The 22,882-nt window shown below is 34.5% G+C and overlaps 1 protein-coding gene across 4 annotated transcripts in view; it reads right to left on the reverse strand.

Moving 5' to 3' along the window:
* Positions 1–22,882, reverse strand: part of LOC145303528 (dnaJ homolog subfamily C member 13-like) — a 328,576-nt gene that overhangs the window by 59,944 nt on the left and 245,750 nt on the right. For all 4 annotated transcript variants that reach the window (XM_080144980.1, XM_080144981.1, XM_080144982.1 and 1 more), the window contains 6 exons: positions 21,570–21,648; positions 18,464–18,596; positions 10,661–10,845; positions 10,049–10,123; positions 5,199–5,315; positions 680–1,030 (listed from right to left, as the gene is read on the reverse strand). In XM_080144980.1, the coding sequence (XP_080001106.1) occupies positions 680–1,030; positions 5,199–5,315; positions 10,049–10,123; positions 10,661–10,845; positions 18,464–18,596; positions 21,570–21,648 (940 nt within the window). The remainder of the gene's footprint in view (positions 1–679; positions 1,031–5,198; positions 5,316–10,048; positions 10,124–10,660; positions 10,846–18,463; positions 18,597–21,569; positions 21,649–22,882) is intronic.

A 22,882-nucleotide genomic window follows, 5' to 3' on the forward strand; every position in this document is an offset into this window, starting at 1 on the left:
AGTAACAGCCATTAAAGGACATATGCAAATTAACAAATATGTATGAGCTTGCATCATAAGGAGAGAAAAAATACATCAAATGGTTGAGAGAGAAGTGAAGCGTGTGCCGGGCAAGACGGTTGCGTGAAAATGAAGGCAAGAAAATGCTGGCCAGGCCAGCACAAGGTGGTGAGGAATGAGACTTTAAAAAAGCACATGTGTGTGCAAAAAGACCTTGGAAATATAATGAAATGCATTTTTTTGGAAAAATGACAAATAAAGTCATTCATTTACACTAAGAAAAGGTATTAAATTTTTTTACAGTTTTGAATCATTTTAGGTATTCCTTTTTCCTTTTTTCTTTTAAAAACTCGTTTCCAAATTTATTAATAAAATGATTAAACCTTCATGTGAATTTTGGCAAACTTAATTAGATGAGGTTATCTTTCAGTCCGTATCCCCCTCCCTCTCTTCGTACCTAAAATTGCTAGGATGTCTATGTCGCGAGGGATCTGACTAAAGTTTGATTTTCCTCTGTAAAACAAAAACTCCTTGATCAAATTAAACAATTTTTTTTAAACGAGAAATTCATTCCATAACAGACTCATACATAAGATTTTTCTTTATTATCATTTTCTGATATCTTTGCTAAACTGCATAAGTACCAAAATATGCAATAAAAACCAAAATAAATACTAACTTCAAAAGGATTGTCACTGGCCAACTTTCTGGCCAAATAAGGGGTCAACATGGCACAAAGGGACTTCTTGACAGCAGGATTGTCTGGGCATGCGTTGTCACCTTGTTGGTTGTAGCCAGCCAGCCGTGCACATGCAATGACACAAAGACAGGCCAGAAGGTTGGCCACCTCCTGTTGGTTGCTGTCCTGGTTCTTTTCCACACCGCTCTCCTCAAGGGTGTAGTCATAATTAAATAGGTAGAGCAGAAGAGGCCACATAGCCCCAGCTTTGTAGAAGTGAGTTTGGAGCCAGTAATCCACACAGAAAGAACTCACACAAGCAGCCACTTCAGAACACAATTTTGGTAGATTCTAGAGAGAAAAAAACATTAAAAAGAAAACAAAAATTTAATTCATTATTGAACTAGAAAACAAAGAAAAAATATTAGCATGACAAAATTTCATGAGTGATATATATATATATATATATATATATATATATATATGTTATGTACATAACATCTTATGCATTCATTTTCCGTATTTACTTCAAAAGTGCTCAATATGCAAGCAGAGCTTTGAAAAAATATATATAACAGGATTTTCTATGTTTCATTCTCATAATGAATCTTCATGAGGATAAAACATGGAAAATTCTGTGTAACATAATTGCCATATATATTTTTTCAAAGCTTATTTTGTGCGTGTGTGTGTGTAAAAATAAGACAAAAGGAAAAACAACAAATACACCCAGAAAGACATTTTCATAAAAAACGAGAGATTTACTCGTTTTGTTTTGATAAACAAAAATCTCATCTTCAGGAAAAACGCTAACCAAGATTATTTTCAATTATTTCAAGTGATATCTATCAGACTTAGTAATCGAAGATAGATTATACTTTATTTAAAAATGATGCGCAATTAGTTTATAGCATTGGAGAAGCCACCAGAAAGAAGAAAGTTGTACTCATTTTATGAAAAAGAGAGTTGGAAACAATTCGACTTTTTTTTTCTGGTACCTGTAATCATCAGGTACACTTCTAATATTTGGTGAGGAAATAAAAAAGAGATAAGGTTTTGATCTTTAGAAAAACGTAGATTGAATAATACAGCTCAAAATGAACTTATAGATAATAGGGTATGCGTGATCAGCTGATTGATCGGACCAAGCCTCTCCAACCCCCGCCCCTACATCTAACTGAAGTCACAGCTGAAATGGAAATCACTTGGAAGAATGCAAACGAAAGTAGAGATTTAAGAATGAACGTTGTCAAAACCAGAATAATGATCAGTGCTTAAAGTGTTGGAAAGCTCCCAGAAATAGAAAAGTCTTCTGCTAAGTTTGTGAGAACGCAATCAAATGTAACTCCATGTTTTGTAACCGATGCAGCACACTCTGAGGTGGGGTGGAGGTTGGTCTTCTTCCAAAGGAGGACATTTCATGGGAATATCAACTTCACAAACAATCTTTACTTACTTTTATATTTCTGTAAGAGAAAATGAACGTTTTTTGCGGCTCTTAGAACTTAGTTGCTTTAATGTTTCTGTAAGAGGAGATGATGACGTGAGTTTTTTTTTGCGGCTCTTGCAAGTGTCGACATCCGCCTATGTACAGCGCTTGGTCAATACCAGATGGTCATCAATCTGTTATTGACCAGGCGCAACCTTACTTAAATTCTGTGATCGTGTTAACGTTGTTAAGCCGTACTTGATAGCATTGCGTACACAAGAAGTGCAGAGGAATTACAAGTAGGTTGAGAGATGATAACCAATTTGTGTGCAAGAATTGTAAGACAATGAAGATGAGAACTCGGATGTGGAGAAAGTATATTTGGATGAGGATGCTACTGAAGTTGTTGAGAAGTTTTGTTACCTTGGTGATATCATTGTAGCACAAAGAGAAGCAGGAACTTGAGATTGCAAGAATTAAGAGGGGATGGAATAAGTTCAGCAAATTTTTGCTATTACCTATCAGCAGCAGAGTGAAGAGGCTATCCTTTATCATGCACGTGTACATGTAGTGTGACGACGTATGGAAGTGAAACATGGCCAGTAAAAGTTGAGAATATTTGTTGCATTGAGAGAAACGATATGATAGATGTATATAACGAAACTTAAATGACTTAGATTTGATGACGTCAAAGGAAGATTAAATCTGAACAATATAAGGAAATGTGTGCAGAACAGGGAGGCTTTATTGGTATGGTCAGATTGAAAGAATTTTTTTTTTTTTTTTTTTTTTTTTTTTTTTTTTTTTTTACAAGGGAGTCACTACTTACCAAGGCTTAAAGGCCACTCAAGAATAAAGGTTAATGAGTGTACCATAATCATCAAAACAGCAGCATACTGATCGTTAGTAGTGGAAACTTTATATAATTTGGTAATTTTTTTTTTTTTTTTTTACATAGGGGTCACCACTTACCAAGGCCCAGGAGCCACTCGGGATAAGGGTTATTGTGTGTACAGTAATCAATGGGATAGTATCGTAGTAATAGTTAGTATTGGAGATTTGATAAGGTGTCATTACTTAAGGGGGGGGGGGCGGTTCATCAGGAATTTGTTTGTGTTGGACTTGAAGACATCCAAGTTGAATTCTGGGGGGGGGGGGAACAGGCAAGCGGCAGAGAGTTCCACAACCGTGCAGTTCTAAGAAAGAAGCTTTGTTCATGGAATCTACGTTTTGATTTAGGCATGGATAAAGAGTGGGGAAAATTATTGACAGTGGTTTCAGCTAGTCGGGTGTTTTTCATGAAAGATTGGCGAGGGGGGACCAGAGAATGGAGCTCAGATGAACACTTGCCATGGAAATAACGATAAAACATAGACAGGCTCGCAATATCTCTTCTGTGGGAGAGAGGTTACAGGGAAGAGAAAAGGGTATCCCCCACCATGCCAAAAAGTCTATTTTGTACTCTGTCAAGGCAGGATAGGCTGTTTTTAGCAGTTCCTGCCCAGATGTGGCAGCAGTACTCCATCCTTGGATGTACTTGGCTTTTATATAGATAGAGAATTGCATCAGTAATAAGATATCTTCTGGAGCGGTAGAAGGATCCCACCATTTTCCCAGCGACCTTGGCCACAGACTTGATGTATGTGTTCCATTTAAGATCAAGAGTAAAGGTCAAACCCAGAAGCTTATCAAAACATGGGGCCTCCCCTAGACGAGAGCCATCCATTTCAATCGATGCCAAATGGGGATCAGACCGTTTATGATGTAATGATAGGAGCTTGGTCTTAGATGCATTAAAGCTAACCAGCCACCCCCACTGAACCACGCGCTCAAGATCTGAGGAGAGAGAATCAGAGAGAACGTTGTCAAAATTAAAAGGATGGCTCAGCAAGAACTTGTTTACACTGGACTTGAAAACAATCATATTGTAGTCAGCTACAAAGCAGGCCAGCGAGACAGATTTAGGCACAGAGAGAGTGGGGAAAATTGTTGATAGTGGTTTTAGCTAGACAAGTGTTTTTTTTTTGCGAAAGTTTGACAAGAGGGAATCAAAGATTATAGCTCAGACAAGCACTTGTCATGAAAATAACGATAGAGCAGAGACAGGCTAGCAATATCTCTTCTGTGGGAAAGAGATGGTAGGAAAAAAAAAACGGAATCACCTACCAGGTTTCAAAACTGGTTTTAAACACTTAGATAAGATAGGGTGTTCGAAGCACCTCTGGCCAGATGTAGCAACAGTACTCCATCCTTGGACGTACTTGGCCCTTATACAGGTAGACGATTGCATCAGCAGTGAGATATCTATTGGAGCAGTAGAAGGATTCTACCATTTTTCCAGCAGCCTTGGCAATGGATTTGATGGATGCGCACCATTTCAGATCAGAAGTGAAGGTCAGACCCAGAAGCTTGTCAGAACATAATGCTTCTCCAAGACGAGAGCCATTCATTTCAATTGATGGCAAACGGCGATCAGAGCATTGATGACGTAAATATAGAAAGTTGGTTTTAGATGCATTAAAATTAACCAACCACCTTTTTCCCCATTGCACCATATGCTCAAGATAAGAAGGGAGAGAATCCAAGAAATCTTGGTCATTTCCGGCCTTTAAAGTGTTGCTATAGAGGTAGTGTCATCAGCATAAATGTCTACAAATGATCTAAGAATGTGATTTGAAAGATCATTGATGAAGATCTCTCAGAGGGTTAGGCCCAGGATGGAACCCTGAAGGATGCCAGTGGTAATACAATGTGCTTTTGATTTCTGCTCATCGACAACTACTCTTATGAACCTATCAGAGGGAAAGGATTTAATAAATGAGAGGACTTTTCCAGCTATGGAATAGCTGGAAATCTTGTGAAGTAGACCTTTATGCCATACCCTATCAAAAACCTTGGATATGTCAAAAGCTATTGCTCTAGAAAGTAACCAGCCACCTCTTTCCCCATTGTACTACGTGTTGAAGACAGTGACAATATATATATATGAATAACAAAAAGAGATAGCTCTTTAAAAAAATGCTAAGGTAGCAAAAAATAAATATTATCTTTCAAAGCTGTTAATAAAAAAAAATCTTTACACACACTTACTTTGAAATAAAGGATCTTGCACAAGTCTCTAATAATGGACGGCATCTCCTGAATTTTCTCTTGGCATGCTTCAAACTGGGAAGCAACAGAGTAGCACTGTGTGATGTATTTACAAACCTGAAAGAGGAACAGAACAAAATTTAATAAAAGATAAAATACCAAGATATACATATATATATATATATATATATATATATATATATATATATATATATATATAATTTTTTAATGAGCCCATAATAAATTTACATTACTGTTTCCATTGGATTTTCACCCCAGGAGATGAGGTAGAGTACCGATTTATAGTTTTTTTTACCTTATTTCCCTTGAAAAGAAATATATATATATATAATTAGTTGTTCAAAATCTAGAAGACTGATAGTTTTCTTTGACAGAAAGTGCTCTAAAAATATTAAAGAAATATGTTAAAGAATTGGACACAGAAAATTGAGAGAAAAGTCTGTAAAGAGATTTAGCTTTATAGGACCCCCCCCCCATCTGCTCACAGAGATGGTTGATTTAATTAATCGTGTATTAAAATAAAATACAAAGATTATTTTTGGTGTTTATTTAGAACTAGCACAATTCTCATAGGAAGGCAAGTAAATAGAACACAAATAAAACCACTTTTTGGATTTCATAAACAAATACTAGCATTGGTACCCGGCGTTGCCCAAGTCGGCATAAAGTTCTATTTGAACACACTTGCTATACTGAAGATATCGAGCAGTTTTTCATTATATGTAAACTCCACAATACAACAATTTCAAAAATAAAAGAACAGATAAAAACATAAAATATAATTGCCCAAAAACAGAAGAAATATGTAACAACCTCACCACCAGATATTTCGGCAGAAGGGATACAAAGAAAAGAAGCTATTCTCCAGATATTGAACAATTTTTGTTACCCATGCACTGACCCCACCCCCTCAAAATAAATCATAAACAAAACAACTTTTCTTTCAATCAAAATAGCAGGGAGTGCCTGTCCGACTGAAAAAAAAAAAAAGGGGGGCTGTGGTGTCCGAGCTCAATGGTGAAACGCGACTGAAAGGAAGCAGACAAAAACTTAGAGACAAACTATTTTGCCCACATGGCCACAAGTGCTTATGATGTCATGAAGTTGCAAAATAAGCTTTTTAAACATAGTTTTAATTTGAAATGCATGTGCGATTTGTGAAAAGAGCAACACAATAAAAAGGCCTCCCCCTTCCAAAAACTGGTCCAGTTGACCACCACAGAAGTAATCTTTTTCTTTTCATTTTCAAATATTATGATTCAGGAACATTGCTCTTTCATTGGTACCGATTTCAACCCAGTCTGATGCGGATGAGAAAAGTTTTTAGCAGACATACTAACACACAGACGACTCTCCCTTATATAATAGACTAGCTGGGTGGGGGGGGGGGGCATAAAATACACTTAAATATGATATTTTAATTTGTCCAAATTTCATCTATACATTATTATAGTGACGTGATTTCAAAAGTAAAAAAAAATATTTAAGTGCCATCAGCTAGAATTGAAACCAAAACTGCAGCATTCAAAGCTGGTGAGGTTACCACTGTACCAATATGACACGCATATAAACCCATTAAAAATTAAAAATAAACTAAGATGAATATACAAAATGTTTAATAATTTTTTCAATTTTGACCCATTTTTGACCCTTTAAAAACAATTTTAACTGGCTAAAGACCCATAAAAGAACGGCCCATAAAAAATCCAATCATTTTTTGAAGCCTATAGTGCTGCTCTGCGACTTTTAGTTTCGGAGGAGATAGAGTTTGAAAATATGGAGAGCAAATAGACTGATAGACAAATATTTATATATTTATATATTAGACTAGCAGGGAGAGAGGTGTTTAAAAAAAAAAAAAAAGTGGTAGTAGGCAGGCAGGCTCGAACCCACAATGCGAAGGAGGGAAAGAAGGAGAAACAAAACGTAACGTGTTAGCTAATGTTGCCATTGCGCAAGCAGAAGTCGCATGCATCGGATTTAAGCATAGTCAATATAACGTACGATGATTTTGCCGCTTTTTCAAACAGTTTCGCTTTATATGAAAAAGCTAAACAAACACCCGAGACAACGCCACGATGGGAATTTTGTTTAACTCGATAAAAAAGAAAGATAGAGACTGTGTTTGTTTGCGAATCTGCGATATTATGATCTGGGAAGTATGCGAAAACTCCTCGCAGAATCTAACCGACGCGAGAACCCTGGTGCAAAAAGCCTTTCGCAGACATACACAAACGCTCACACCTATTTTACCTTTCATATATTAGACTAGCATGGATACCTGGCATTGTCTGGATCCACATGTTCTGTTTGGACACCTCTGCTATATTAAGCACTTTCTCATTATCATATGCCATTGTGGGCAACATCGATACCCCTCACAACAATTTCAAAAATAAAAGATATGATAATCCTACTTAAAAACATAAAAATGTAATCGCCCCCAAAAAGAAACCACAGCACCGATTGCGAAATAATGGAAATTCTTTTATTTAAACAAATTCAAAAAATAATGCTTGATACATGCGCAGTAGTTGAAATCAATTAGTAGGAGACGATTTTAACTGACCTTCCCACCTTTATTTAAAACTATTTCTATACAAAATAATTTATTTTTTTCCAATTTTTACACGTTATATATCTGAGGTATTATTCTTTCAGATGGTACCAGTTTTGACTCCATGAAAGCTTTTAGCAGACATAGACACATGCATGCATGCACACACTAACACAAAGATATCTTACCTTTATATAATAGACTAGCATGGATACCTGGCATTGTCCAGATGGACATGAAGTTCGGTTTGGACACACATGCTATATACTAAGGATATTGAACACTTTCATCAATACCCCTACAAAAATTTCAAAAATAAAAGAACGGAATTACCCCCCCCCCCCCAAGAAATATGTGACAATCTCCCCACCAGATATTTTGGCAGAAAGGATACGAAAAGAAGCACTTTTTTTTGCCTGTGCGCTGGACCCCCCACCCCCCGATAACAAAGAAAAATAAATCAATCAAAACAACTTTTCTTTCAATCAAAATAGCAGCAAGTGCTCGTGCAACCGAAAAAAAAAAAAAAAAAAAAAAATTAGCCGCAGCAGGCAGGCTCAAACCTGAAACACGTAAGAGTAAAAGGGAAAACTGTTACTGGCTTTTGCTTATTTGACCAGGACAACTTGTGACATCATGACATTGCAAAATAACATTTTCAGATATACTTTCAGTGGCTATGCATGCATGACTTGCGAAAATTCCAACGCAAAAAATGGTCTAATTGGCCACCATAGAATAAACTTTTTTTCTAATTTTCAAATATTATGCATTAGAGGGATCGCGCTTTCAAATGGTACTGATTTCAACCGGAGCCGATGTGGGTGACAAAAGTTTTTAGTGGACATACAAGCACACAAACAAACCAACACTTGAGATTCATATAATAGACTAGCGGGGGTTCCCGGCATTGCCCAGGTATGGAGAGGTGGTGTAGTAAGGAACCCCAGTAGGCAGCTCAGGTGGAGAGAAGTGTTAAAATAAAAACAAAAAAAGAAAACGTGGTAGTAGCAAGGAGGGGGGTCACGGGTAATCAATCCAATGGAGACGATGACTGGCAAAAATGTAGACAAAAAAAAAACGATCCCCCTTTTGAAGAAAACTGCCTACTTGAGGGTGAAGGAATTAATGTTTTTGCCCAATTTTTCAATATTTGTCATCTGAGAGACAAGTTTTAAAACAATACAGATTTTGTCACGTTCCGATGCGTCTGCCAGCAATTGTTGCGAGACATACAAACACACACACACATTTTGCCTTTTATATATTACACTGGCATGAGTGCCCGGCATTGCCCGAGTGTTTGGAGGTCTGTGTTGAGAAAAAGAAAAAAAAAGTGGTGGTAGTAGGCAGGAAAGCTCGAACCCATGACGTGAAGACAGAAAAGAAATTCAAAGAAAACCTGACATCTTACCGCTACGCTATGACACGACAGGAAGTGAAAAGCGTTCAAATTTAGTGATGTCAATCAAAAAGTTGACTTGCAGGAATGGATAGTTAAGTGAATGAATTCATGCAGGCGGAGAAATGAACGTCTGGCTGCAGGCCAGTTAAGCTTCTCGCTTTCTGCCATTTTATTTGTTTCCTCACGATGGGGGAGTTCTGGCAGTGTCCAAATGAATAGTAATTGTCTGATATGAAGGGTTTCCCCCACACTGATCAAAGCTAATTGCCTTTAATTTTTTACAAATATTTTTTTTTTTTTTATATCAAAGATAAAAGTTTTGCATTTTAGGTAAAAAGGTTTTTTTTCTAGAATCTGGATAATTCATAATGAGACATAAATATAATAAGACAAAGACAGAAAATATGAGAGAAATATAAAAACATCTGCATTTAGCACAGCTTTATTTATGGGACTAACAAAAAGGCATATTACGCACTAAAAGAACACACAGGACTTATTTATATATAGCATGTTTTGTGAGCATATCGTGGAGGGATCCTCACCACGGTGCAGTGACAAGGATAACAGCCTTGTTACTACTTTTATTGAGTGTACTATTTTCAGTTGATCACTCCATACTGGTCAATTTATTTCTGCATTTTTGGCTTCTTCAATTTTTCTGGATTTTGTTGGGATGCCCCTAATAGCTCATAATAGTGAATTCATTTTAGTTAAATTGTCTTTTGATAAAAATTATCTGTTAAATAATATTTATCAGACAAGTATGATTAAAATTTAGTCTAACATGGGATGAACATTAAAAATCTCACGAGACCCTTTTAAAGATGATTATAAGATTTAGAGAATAGAATAGTTTGTTTGTACCTGGGCAGCCACGTCATCGGGGTTGGTCGAACTGCTTAGCACATCAACACAACGAGTGAAAGCATCTTGGAGCACCTGTAAAGAACAAGAGAATTCGTTATAAGACTAGGATCAAAGTGTAGTAGCTGTTTGGTCTCATGCAGTAACACTTCTCTTTTGAGAAGTCCTCATTCCTGAGAGAGTGCTGACAGGACTATACACAAGTATTTTTGTTTCTTATTCAGCGTAATTCTTTCTGGGAGAACTAGATCTTCCCCCATTTTAAAAATGAACAGGGCCTTCAACTTAACCCTTGTGGGGAGGCAAGTAAATAGAAAGAAACCTATATAAACAATCATTAAAACTTAAACTCATTGAATCATAGACAGATTTTGATCCAAAATGGAATAAGGATCATAGAAGTAAGGTTTAGTATCATTATATCTTTATTTTAATTTTCATAAGGGAACATGTAAGTAGTTCCAATTATTTATAAATTTAAAACTAAAAAAAAACTAATATTAAAGCAAATGTGATTAAAAAGAAAAAAAAAATGAAACAAAAATTAAAGTAAAAAGATTCCCAGACAACGCCATGAGTAATTGTAATGAAGTTACAATAAACATAACTGACCTCAATTCCATTTTCTCTGCGCAGTTCCTCAGCATTCAGGGCTGAACAGTTGACAGTATGATACGCTAACTCACTGGCTGCTGCAAGCAAGGGAGCAGATTTAGAAAAGAGCATATCATCTTCCGTTTCCATCTTGATGGTTTTTATAAGCATTGGGTAACCGGAATACTTGTATGGTTCCAACACTGAAACAGAATTTTTAAAAATAAAAAAAACAAGGAATTATGCAAGTAAATAGATGAAGCCTTCTGTCTGTAGTAAAACAAAACCAAAAATGGATGGTCACATTTAATGCTATAAAGAAGATACCAGACTCTTCTTTATAAACAACTACAAGAAATGCTTCCAACCACTGACTGTCATGGCCAATAGCATCCTTCTGGGAGCCCAACATTCAAATTCCTTGGACTGACATTCTTTAAGTAATATGAGTTGGAATAAGTACATAGAAGATACTGCCCAGTCTGCCACAAAGAAAGTAGGCTCCCTCTACCATGCTAGAAACTACTCACATCTATCATTATCCTATATTTCTATAAAGCCACTATTTGCCAGTGCATGGAGTACTGTTGCCACATCTGGGATGGTTCACCTCTCTTTTGGTGAAAAAATAAAAAAATAAATAAAAATAAATAATAATTTTTCTACCCAAATAGGTCCTGCAAATCTCCAGCTCCTGTTGTATCCCCACAGTACTGCATCCCTATGCTTGTTGTACAAGTATTTTAACAGAATATGCTTTGATGAACATACTGCACTTGTACTGCCCCACCCCATCAACATAAATACCCGGATCCACTCAAGTAGAAGCAAAATCATACTGCTTCTCTGTAGAGGTTCCTAGCTTATTTCTTTTGAATCCTTGCCTTTAGAATCCCCCTTACCCTAACTAACTTCTATTATGCTTTGGTGGCAACATTCCTTGTTTGAAGTGGAAAAAAAAAACAAAATTTAAATTAAAAAAAAAGAAAAAAAAAAGACTAAAAACCACTTGAGGATAAGGGTTAATGAGATTGGTAGATCATCAGTCGTATGATGAATATTATGAGAGGATTGAATTGTTGCAATATTTTTTATATAAATGAGAGTATGATTAAAAACATTTGAAGGTTCTACTTATAGACACTGGCAATAGGAACTGATCAATCAAATAGAGCCAAGTTTTGCTAGCAACCAATTAGAAACCAGAATCACTCAATAAAAATATTGGATCTTTAAGAATTCCCATACATAATTTTTCATGTCTACATTACAAAGATCTTTGGTCTTTGCCTGCAAAATAAGTCCACAACTTTTACAGATCAGCTACCCACAGAAAACTTCAAAATCAAATTCTACCTTTACCCCAAATAAAAGCCGCAATTTTTCAAAAACAACTTTTCTATTAAGAAAAAGATGAACATTATTTGCTATAATTGTAAGCGAGCAAACCATAAGTTTCTAATATAGATACAAAAATTTAAAAGTGGACTTCATAAAAAATGTGGAAAGCTCTATTGGTGAACATATATTTTTATTTTCATGTGCATTCGACACTTCAACAGTCTTGTCAATTGTGGGGCAATAGCACATGTAATTACGAAGAAATCAGATTTTATCAATTTTGATCCCAGTGTCACTTTGTAGAGCTAGTCAACAGCAGTTAAATAAATGATATAGTTTTGAAGAGAAATGATGTTAAAATCTTGCTAAGGAATAATAAAGGTGGATTTTGTTTGTGTTCTGGAAAACATTCTAATTCCAAAATTTAAACAAAAAATATTTTCTGTACAAGCTGCCATTAAACAAGACACAGACTTTAGCTACAATAAGTCAAAATTGGTGTACCCAAATGGAACTGTATTCGATATTAAAGAAAATGGAAGATGATATTATTTAAAAAGTGTAGTACCATCAAAAACCAACTGCAATAATTTGCAAACATGGCATAAAATTCTTGGGCACTGCAATATTCCAGATATCAAGAAGTTGTCGAATAAGGTTCACAAAATAAAAATAAGAACTTCTAAAAACTTGACAAACTGCAACATTTATACACAAGGAAAAATGAAGAAGTATCAAAACAAGATGCCAGATAAAAAGGTCACAAAAATCCTATCACTGGTACAAATTTTAACTTGAACAGTCCAGTGGAATTGATGGGCAGAGAAAACTTCAGGTATGTATTGAATTTTGTAGATGATTATTTCAGTTTAATAATGGTCTATTTCTTAAAAAACAAATTGGGTATCTCACTAGCAACTAAATAATACTTAGCTGACATGATCCCTTACAGTGCAGTTAAGTGTATTCGCTCTGACAATGGTATGGAATACACTAATAGAGATTTTTAACTTTTATTAATTAACCATCGTATCAAACAGGAGAAATCAGCCCTAATTCACCTCACCAAAATGGAACTGCTGAAAGATCATGGTGGATACTTTTTGAAAATAGCAAGATGTCTACATATTGGATAAAGACTCCTCACAAATCTATGGGCATATGCAACTGGTCTTTTAACAAAAGATTATCCAAAAATAATAAATGAAATAAATGCCTCATTACTGATGTGGATGTGACAGTGGCATTTGACGTAACAATGACAATGATGATACTGACAGTGATGATGCTGATGATGATGGAAAGAAAGAGCATTGTTAAAAAAGGTTACGGTACTGATTTAATACACACACACACACACACTTATTTGTGGATATTGATAAAGAAGAAATTTGTTTTCTTTCATGATAATTTGCATTATCATAAATGTCTATTAAAATATATCTAAGGCTTTTGACAGGGTATGGCACAAGGGTCTCCTCAGGAAAATTAAATCATACGGTATCAATGGTAGAATACTTAGCATAATTAAATCCTTCTTAGATAAGAGAAAAATCCAGGTTGTCCTCGACGGTCGAACATCTAAACAGTGTGATATAAATGCGGGAGTGCCTCAGGGGTCTATTCTTGGACCTCTATTGTTCCTGATATTTATTAATGACTTCCCCGACAAAACTGCCTCTGAGATGGGTATATATGCTGATGACACTACACTCTATAAAAGGCATGACAGGAAAACAAATGAACACATATCTAAAGAAATGGCAAAAACACTAGAGGATGACCTCCAATGGGGACATAAATGGATGGTCACATTCAATGCTGCCAAAACCAAACTCTAGAGGAGTAGTTGGACGAAACGTAAAACAAATAATTAAAAGATGAGGATAATAGTCCGCAAAAAATAAATGAATGAATAAAACTCTTCTCAAAAAACATTCCAATTGATTAAATAATAATGTATAATTATTATTTTGTTTATAAAAAATGACTATTGTTTTTCTTTATTTGTTGATGGCCTGTCAAATTGAAGGTGCAGTTGATTTCAGGTCTACCTTGACGTCTAGCTGGCGAAGACACAGAATAAGCCGTTGTGAGAAGAGAACTCAGCACAATGTCAAAGTGATGTACAACCAGCCAAAGTAAACAGTGTTGGCACACAGATTTAGGGTCGTGCATGTTTTGTGTGTTCCGAACATTTGAGTGGTATTTTTCAGTGACCAGTAAGAGTATGGTCACTCTTGAAGGTGACACCACTAGGCAAAGGTGTGGCCACCGGGACTTAGGGTTAGTGCCCATGTGGTACATTAGTTTATGACGAGTACTTATTAACATTGTATTTTAAGATGATCATGTTGTAGCTCACAGGGAAGCAATCCTATTGTAACATGTTCCACGGATAAATTATTGAAAAGAAATTGTTCACAAAATATCTGATGACAGGCACTTGCTGTGATTATCTTACAAGGATTTAACAAAGATCGAAGCTCAGTTGAACACCTTCGTAGAAATAATAGAGTAGAGAAAGTTGTTAATTGGTTGTTTTTGTTTTACAGCATATCAACCCTTTTCAGGTTATTTAATGCTGAATCCAATGATTTTGAAGAAAATTTTTTTAATAGAATATATTTGGCTTTTTTTTAAAAGTCGGTTTCTATTTAACCCATAGTTGGGACCCTACAAGGTACTACCACTCCAAGTCAGAGTGGACCTGGGAGCAATGGCAATTAAGGGGTGGCTCCACACTCTCCAAAGTTTGCAAGCTGGGGCTTTACCATTGGATATAGTTTAAGGTCATATCCAGGACCAGTAGAGAAAGACTAGTGATGCCTCTGCTGTAGAGAGCAGAAGGGATAATTCTTCCCTAAATTGCAAAGCAAAAAATTGTGCTCTGAGTGGCACCAGTATTCTATCTTAAGATATATTTAACTTATCTATTATTCCTGTTTGTTCAAATTTGATTTATATATACAAAAGGTACAGTTTCACAAATTAATTTTCGAACTAAAAACGGACTTTTATACATATTTATTCCAGTATAATCTCTATATATACTATTCAATCAAAAGAAATCTACATTGAATTAGTGATCTCATTTGCATATTAAAGAAAATCTATTTTAATAATTAGCTCAATGTCATTAATTCTTTGCTGTAATAGAATTGTTTTAATTGTTCTACCCAGAAATATTACTTAAGAGTTGATCTATTTAATTTATTTTCAATAATTAATAGCCGAAAACATTTAAGACCGGGAGTAAGTTTATTTATTTAAGCGATTAGTGTTATTTCCCCTTTAAGCTATGAGAGTTACTTCACATTTGATTTTCATAGACTAAAATGGATGCATTTATGCTTCCCTAAATCCAACATGTGATCACTTTTCGTAACAATTTACGATATATGATCGATTTTTAACAGTATGTGACTAAATTCTTCACCCGACAATGTCAGGTATATACAGCTAATATAGGATTGCAGAAAGAGTTGAGGTAAATTCTGGAGCAGTAAAATGATCCAACCATTTTTCCAGCAACTTTATCATCAGATTGGATATATCTTCCATTTTAGATTTGAAGTGGAATTCAATTATAGGAGCCTATCATCACAAGAATGTTCCTTAAGAGATCCAAAATCTGAGCATTGTTAGTGAAAAAAAGAGTGAAGCTTGACTTTAGAAGTGTTAAAACTAACAAGTCACTTTTCCCCTTCATTGTCCAAATCAGAAGAGATAGAATCAAATCAGTAAATGTTCTTCAAAGTGCTACCATAGTTTGATTTAGGTCTATATGGCATATCAACAATTAATGTGCTATTTAATGTTGAATCAAGTTATCAGATAGAATCCTATAGATGGGATCCTTATTTAAAATTTTTTTTTAAAAGAAAGTTTGAATTCAAGTTCTATTGAAGAGTCTTTAATTTAACAAAGTTTAAGAGTGTGAAAGTTCATTAGTATATGCTTAACTGCATCTGGTTCTTGACTCTTCACTATCTACTAAAAAAGAAAAAAAAAAAAAAGAAAAGAAAGTCTATATTCCAAATTTCAAGATAAACATCTTGAAATTTGGAATATAGACTTATTATTTATTTGTATATGCTCTGTAATTATATTGAGTTTCATTAATTAAATAATTGATATTTTTTTTTACGTAGGCATAACCACTTATCAAGGCCTAGAGACCACTCGAGGATAAGGGTTAAGAGTGTACAGTAGTCAATTGGACAATATAGTAATCGTTAGCAATGGAAATTTGGTAAATTTGTTAACTTAAGTGGAATGGCTCATCAAAAACTTGTTTATGTTGGACTTGAAGACAATCAGATTATAGTCAGCCAGAAAGCAGAAAAACAGAAGACAGTTCCACAGGCGTGCAGTTCTAAGAAAGAAGCTTTGTTCATGGAATCTATGTTTAGGCACAGATAAAGAGTGAGTAGAATTTATGATAGTGTTTTCAGCTAGACGAGTGTTTCTTGTGAAAGTTTGGCGAGGGGGGACCATAGATTGAAGCTCAGTTGAGCCATGAAAATAACGATAAAGCAGAGACAAACTCAACATCTCTTTTGTGAGATAGAGGTTGCAGGGAAGAGAAAAGGACATCTCCTACAAGGCTACGAAGTCTATTTTGAACTCTATGAAGGAGGACAAGTCTTTTCTAGCAGCTCATGTCCTGCCCAGATGTGGCAACAGTACTCCATCCTTGGACGTACCTGGCTCTTATATGAATAGAGAATTGCATCAACAGTGAGATATCTACTGGATCGATAGAAGGATCCCACCATTTTTCCAGCGGCCTTGGCAACAGATTTGATGTACGTGTTCCATTTAAGATCAGGAGTAAAGGTCAAGCCCAGAAGCTTGTCAAAACACGAGGCTTCCCCAAGACGAGAGCCATTCATTTCAATAGATGCCAGATGTGGATCAGAACGTTGATGATGTTAAGATAGAAGCTTGGTTTTAGATGCATTAAAAGTAACCAGCCACTCCTTTCCCCATTGTACCACGTGCTCAAGATCAGAAGAGAGAGAATCGGAGAGAACTTGGTCGTTTACGGTCTTAGATGTACTACCATAGATGGTAATATCATCAGCATAAATGTCTATGAATGATGTAAAGATGTGATTTGGAAGATCATTAATGTAGATTAGGAAAAGAGTTGGGCCCAGGTATAAATAAAAGATGAAATAAAATTGAATAAGCATATTTCTCTCTCACATATATATATATATATATATATATATATATATACATACATAATGTAATAAAAATGTTTTTTAGCTTTACTTTTGTATAATGCTGGATTTTTCTCCTCTTCTGACAAGAAGCATTTAACGTCTAAATTTCTCCCTTATTCCTCTTTCTGTCATAAAGTTCTTATGTAACTTTATTCATTATCTTCTTAATTTATTCTATTATATACATATAGATAAAGCACAAAGTTCCTATATAACTTTATGCATTATCTTTTTAACTTATTCTCTCTCTCTCTCATATATATATATGTATATATATATATATATGTGTGTGTGTGTGCTATATAAAATGTGTTTAATACAACCTCTTCTCTTTTTGACTTTCTGTGGCTTGGATACTACTTATCAATAGTTGGTCAATCTAATGTAATTTGTTTCTTTCAAATTCATTTCAAGATTGTTGCTTCCATTGACAGCCTTCTGCATAGATGTCAACAAATCAGAATATGAGTTGGAAGATAATTGATGAAAATCAGGAAGAGAGTTGATTTATACCAGTGTTGATACTATATACTTCAGACTTCTGCCCATCAACAGCTTGTATGTAACCATCAAAAAAGAAGAATGTGATGGTTGAGAAGGCATGGTCACGTATTCTATAACAAAGAAGTTTGTGAAGTAATTTTCCTACCAAACCCAATCAAAGACATTTGATATGCCATGAGCTATCACCCTAGAAACAAAGCTCCTATCAACAGATTAGCAGATCATATAAAATATTACACCTCATAAGTTAATCTTGCAGGAAGAGGTCCATATTGCTTGTCATTATTGATTGATTTTTCTGAGGTGATGGACAACTTCTAGATTTATCACAGATTAAACAACTTACTTATGACACACAGGAGACTGATCAGTCTGTACAGAGATGAAAACTAATCACCAGAGAAGTTTGGTGGTTGAAGTGAGCAATATGGGTTGATTACACAATTTAATCTTTTGCAACTAAAGAGAGCAAACAGTGCCAGTGCACTCCCTTTAATAACCTTTGGTGCCAGTGCCCTGTTCACATAAGAGTGTTTCTGATTGGTTAAATCCTAATCAAGATTAAGTGTTTGCTCCAATAAGCACCAAACTTACACATAAAGCAAATATTTAAAACAGCTGCTGTTAATGCCGTTGTAGAAGGGACTAATACTGTTACAGGAGCAGCTGACAAAATGTTTCATAGAGATGCAATGTCGGCATCTAAGAATTAGACACTGTGGTGATAATAAAATGTACTCACCCTCTTTGTATCTTCGGAATAATATTGACTGTGCTTTGAGGATAAGGACAATATTTTGCGGGTCTGGTCCCTGGAGTACTTTGCTCTTACTACATAAAAACTCATAAGCTTTATTCACTTTTTCAAACATTTCCTAGAAATAGAGAAAGAAATTATGTTAAACACAAAAAAAAAGACAATTATCAGGAAGAGAAATTAGATTAAAAACATCAGCAGAATAATAGTAATAATGAGCCTTTGTTCCAATATCGGCATGTATAAATAATCAGTATAACTTTACTATAGTGTTTCTTCAATAAAATGCATTTCAGAGAAAAGACATTACGTACTTAGTGTCATGCCAAAATTATTTTTTTATTTTTATTTTTTTTACATGGAGTTCACCACTTATCAAGGCTCAATGGCCACTCAGGGATAAGGGTTATTGTGTGTACAGTAATCAAAGGGATAGTGTAGCAATAGTATTGGAGAAATTGTGAGGTGTCATTACTTGGGGGGGGGGGCAGGTCATCAGGAATTTGTTTGTGTTGGACTTGAAGACATCCAGGTTGAAGTCGGGAGGGAAACAGGCAAGCGGAACAGAGTTACACAGGCGTGTAGTTCTAAGAAAGAAGCTTTGTTCATGGTATCTACGTTTTGATTTAGGCACAGATAGGGAGTGGGGAAAATTATTGACGGTGGTTTCAGCTAGTCGGGTGTTTTTTGAAAAAGATTGGCGAGGACGGACCAGAGAATAGAGCTCAGACGAGCACCTGCCATGGAAATAATGATAGAACAATGACAGGCTCGCTACGTCTCTTCTGTGGGAAAGAGGTTGCAGGGTAGAGAAAAGGGCATCCCCCACCAAGCCACGGAGTCTATTTTGTACTCTGTCAAGGCAAGATAGGCTGTTTTTAGCAGCCCCCGCCCAGATGTGGCAGCAGTACTCCATCTTTGGACGTACTTGGCTCTTATATAGATAGAGAATTGCATCATTAGTGAGATATCTTCTGGAACGGTAGAAGGATCCCACCATTTTCCCAGTAACCTTGGCCACATCATGTGTTCCATTTAAGATCAGGTGTATAAATTATGAAAAATGGTTCAGTATACAAATCATAAGTAAAAACAAAATGTTTCAAAAGTTCGATTTCATTGTAAATTAACCCTTTAGAACGCTCGAAATCAGTGGGAGATAACTGCTTTCAGGTCAGCCATCTTACTTATTCTTTATTATACTACATGCCCCCCCCCCCCCCCCCAAAAAAAAAATTAGCTCTAGCACATCTACTGGACGATGTTTCATAAATTTTCGAATTTATACTAATTTCGACATCACATATAAGTATGTAATAATGTTTTTCCCTGAAATGCCTTTGTTCGAAAATACACAATCTATTAGACGACACCAAATAAACATCCATTTGTATGTAACCTAAGGGAGATAATTCAGTTTAAGGATGGTAATTCAATACTTAAGCAAGCATAATTCACATTAAGCTTAAACTATTAGTATTGTTTATGTTTTACAGCATTTTAGCTCTTTAAGGTTATTTAATACAAACTTCATTTATTTTGATAAAAGGATTTTATGCTTGAAGTTCATATTTTTGAAACATTTAACAGATTCAGTTTTATATATAGATCATTTGCACATTATTTTTTTTGTATATGTATATTTTGTGAATAAACAGTTTACAATTAATTGTTTTTTATCCATAGGGCAGTTGGACTTGTAAATTATTATGATTCTTCACTGATGTGATTAAATTTTTAGTGGGGAGACCACACATTACAATGAAATAGGTTAAATTTGTAGATTAACACCATCAGCACCCCTCAAATGAATAAAAAGAAATGAGATTCTTCTTTTTCTTAGATAATTACATGTGAACAAGAAAATCTTGACGGAAAGAAAAAATATTTTATGATTTAGAATAGGGGATTAGTTTCGTATACAAACTAAACATAAATTAGGCTTCATTTCTGAGCAATTCTAACCTTTTAGAGCAATTAACTAAATCTTTTTACAACTAACCCTAAGTCTGACAGATAAGACCGTTTATTTTTTGTTATTTATACTGATTCCATTTATTTTGGTAAAAAGATTTTGTTTGAGGTTCATAATATTTTTTAAACATTTAAAAAATTCAGTCTTATGTATATAGATCATTTGCAGATAAATTGATTTTGTATATGTATATTTTGTGAATAAACAGTCTACAATTGATTAATTTTTTTTTATATCCTTCGCGCAGTATAGTCGGTTGGTCTCTTTCTCTCTATATATATATATATCAAACAAATGTTATCATAAGACAGTGTCTTGGTTTAATTATTCTTTGACTTTTTCTACTTTTCATATGAACTTTCATGTGTTTTGTTAAATTGCTGTATATAGGATCTATAGGTGTCTTTTTGTTCCATATATATGTTTTATTTTTTTATTACCGTTTTATCTGTTTGGTTACATATGTTTCAGATGTTGGACCATGTTTACGATCTAACAGTATTAGGAAGAAGTGTTTTAGAAGCTTCTAAAACACTTCTTCCTAATACTAACAACGATTTCTGTAAGGTCTGACAAGGCTGTTAGATCGTAAACATGGTCCAACATCTGAAACATATGTAACCAAACAGATAAAACAGTAATAAAAAAAATAAAACATATTTGCTTTGCAATAATATTGAGCACTCTCTTCAGGTTTTTATCAATTACCAGTTTTACCATATATATATATAAATTTTTTTTGTTATTCCATTTTCACCCCAAACAAGGCAGAGTGCTACTTTATGTAGGGGGCTACTATTAGAGACATAAGTTGCAGGAATACTATGTAGGGAGTTGAGCAGCAAGATGTCTGTTCACATTACACTAGAACTTCTGCATGTCAGTACAACTAGGAACCTGGAAGAGAATTCCAGAGTCTAGCCAGTATATAATGTTACTAAATAACAGTTTTTGTTTGATGGGACTGTTTTCTATTTCTTTTAACTTTTCGAATAATCTATCTAGTATTTTGGTCAAATGAGTCTATAAATTCTTAGAGTTTCTTGTTTAATTTTTCAAAGATTTACAAATCACACCAAATTTGATGAGTTGATAAAATTAAACTGAAGGACTTACCCTGCCTTCAGGGTTTTTGTCCGGATGATATTTTTGAGCCAAGCGGAAATATGCTTTTCTCACTTTAGCTTCATCATGTCTAAAAATGGAAAAAAAAAAAATAAATAAAAACAAAAAATCAAAATATTAAATCTATAAAAGATGAAAACAATTCAGTAAAACATAAAATTATATTTTTCAAACTTCAAAAATTTCTAAAAAGTTGGCAAGTTGAAAATAACAAACCTTTTTTTAAATTGTATTACTCAACATAATCATCATATTCAGTTTAATGTTTTATATGCTGTCCAAGTTTTTAGAAATTGATTTTCCAACTAATCTATCTCTGGACAGGTCTTTATTTATCCATCTTTCTCTAAAAGTATATCCTTATTACTGCCTCTCATGTTTTCCCTGCCTACTGACCCTGCTATTTCAACTGTTCTACATCTAATAACCAAAGAAATCTCATCTATTCTTTCAATGTGACCAAACTAACAAAGTTTCCTGATCTGCACACATCTTCCTATCCTATCCAAATTTAATCTTCCTCTGAGGTTCTCAGATCTAAGCCTATCTTAATATTCATATTAAACATCCATTAGATCATTATCTTCATGCAACACATATACTCTACCTATACTGGCAAAATTTTACTTCTATACATTATCACTAGGGCTAGGACAACAGCACATTCTTTTCACTGTTTTGACTCGAGTGTGTATCCGTTTATATCTTATATGCTTTTATATAGAGTGATGTGGTTCTCGGTTGATTAACTGTGTCACATATATACTCGAGAGTCAAAACAATGAAAAGAATAATCTGTTGTCATAGGCCTAATAATAACACTGCATACACATACCCGAGAGACTCTTCCTTTGGTTGACAGCAGTAACACTGCTGGTTAGCAATGAAAGAAGTTCCTTGAACTTATTCCATCCACTCCTAACTATAGATTTTTCAAGTTTCAGAAATTTTAACAGTATTGAAAGCAAGAAACTTTCTTTTTTTTTTTTTTTTATTATTCAGAAAAATAAAGTTATTTGTATACGTATACAGGAACTGTTGGATTTATGTAGGATTACATTATGGACAAATCAATCACATACACAGGAAGTTTAGCATTATTTATTAAAAGTTAATTTAAACATGTTGTTCTTTTTATATGATATTAATTTCTATTTGCTATCAAGAATTGTCTTCTGTTGTTGTGCAAGATCTCAAGGAATATAAATTTTTAATATATCCCTCCTCTCTTTCATTTTAAAAATAAATCTTTCTCTATATTAAAAAATCGACTTTCTGGAAAAAAAAAACAAAAAACTCATTTT

The sequence above is a fragment of the Euprymna scolopes genome, chromosome 19 (genome assembly GCF_053919585.1).
Source record: "Euprymna scolopes isolate OS-2025 chromosome 19, ASM5391958v1, whole genome shotgun sequence".
Lineage (NCBI taxonomy): Eukaryota > Metazoa > Mollusca > Cephalopoda > Sepiida > Sepiolidae > Euprymna > Euprymna scolopes.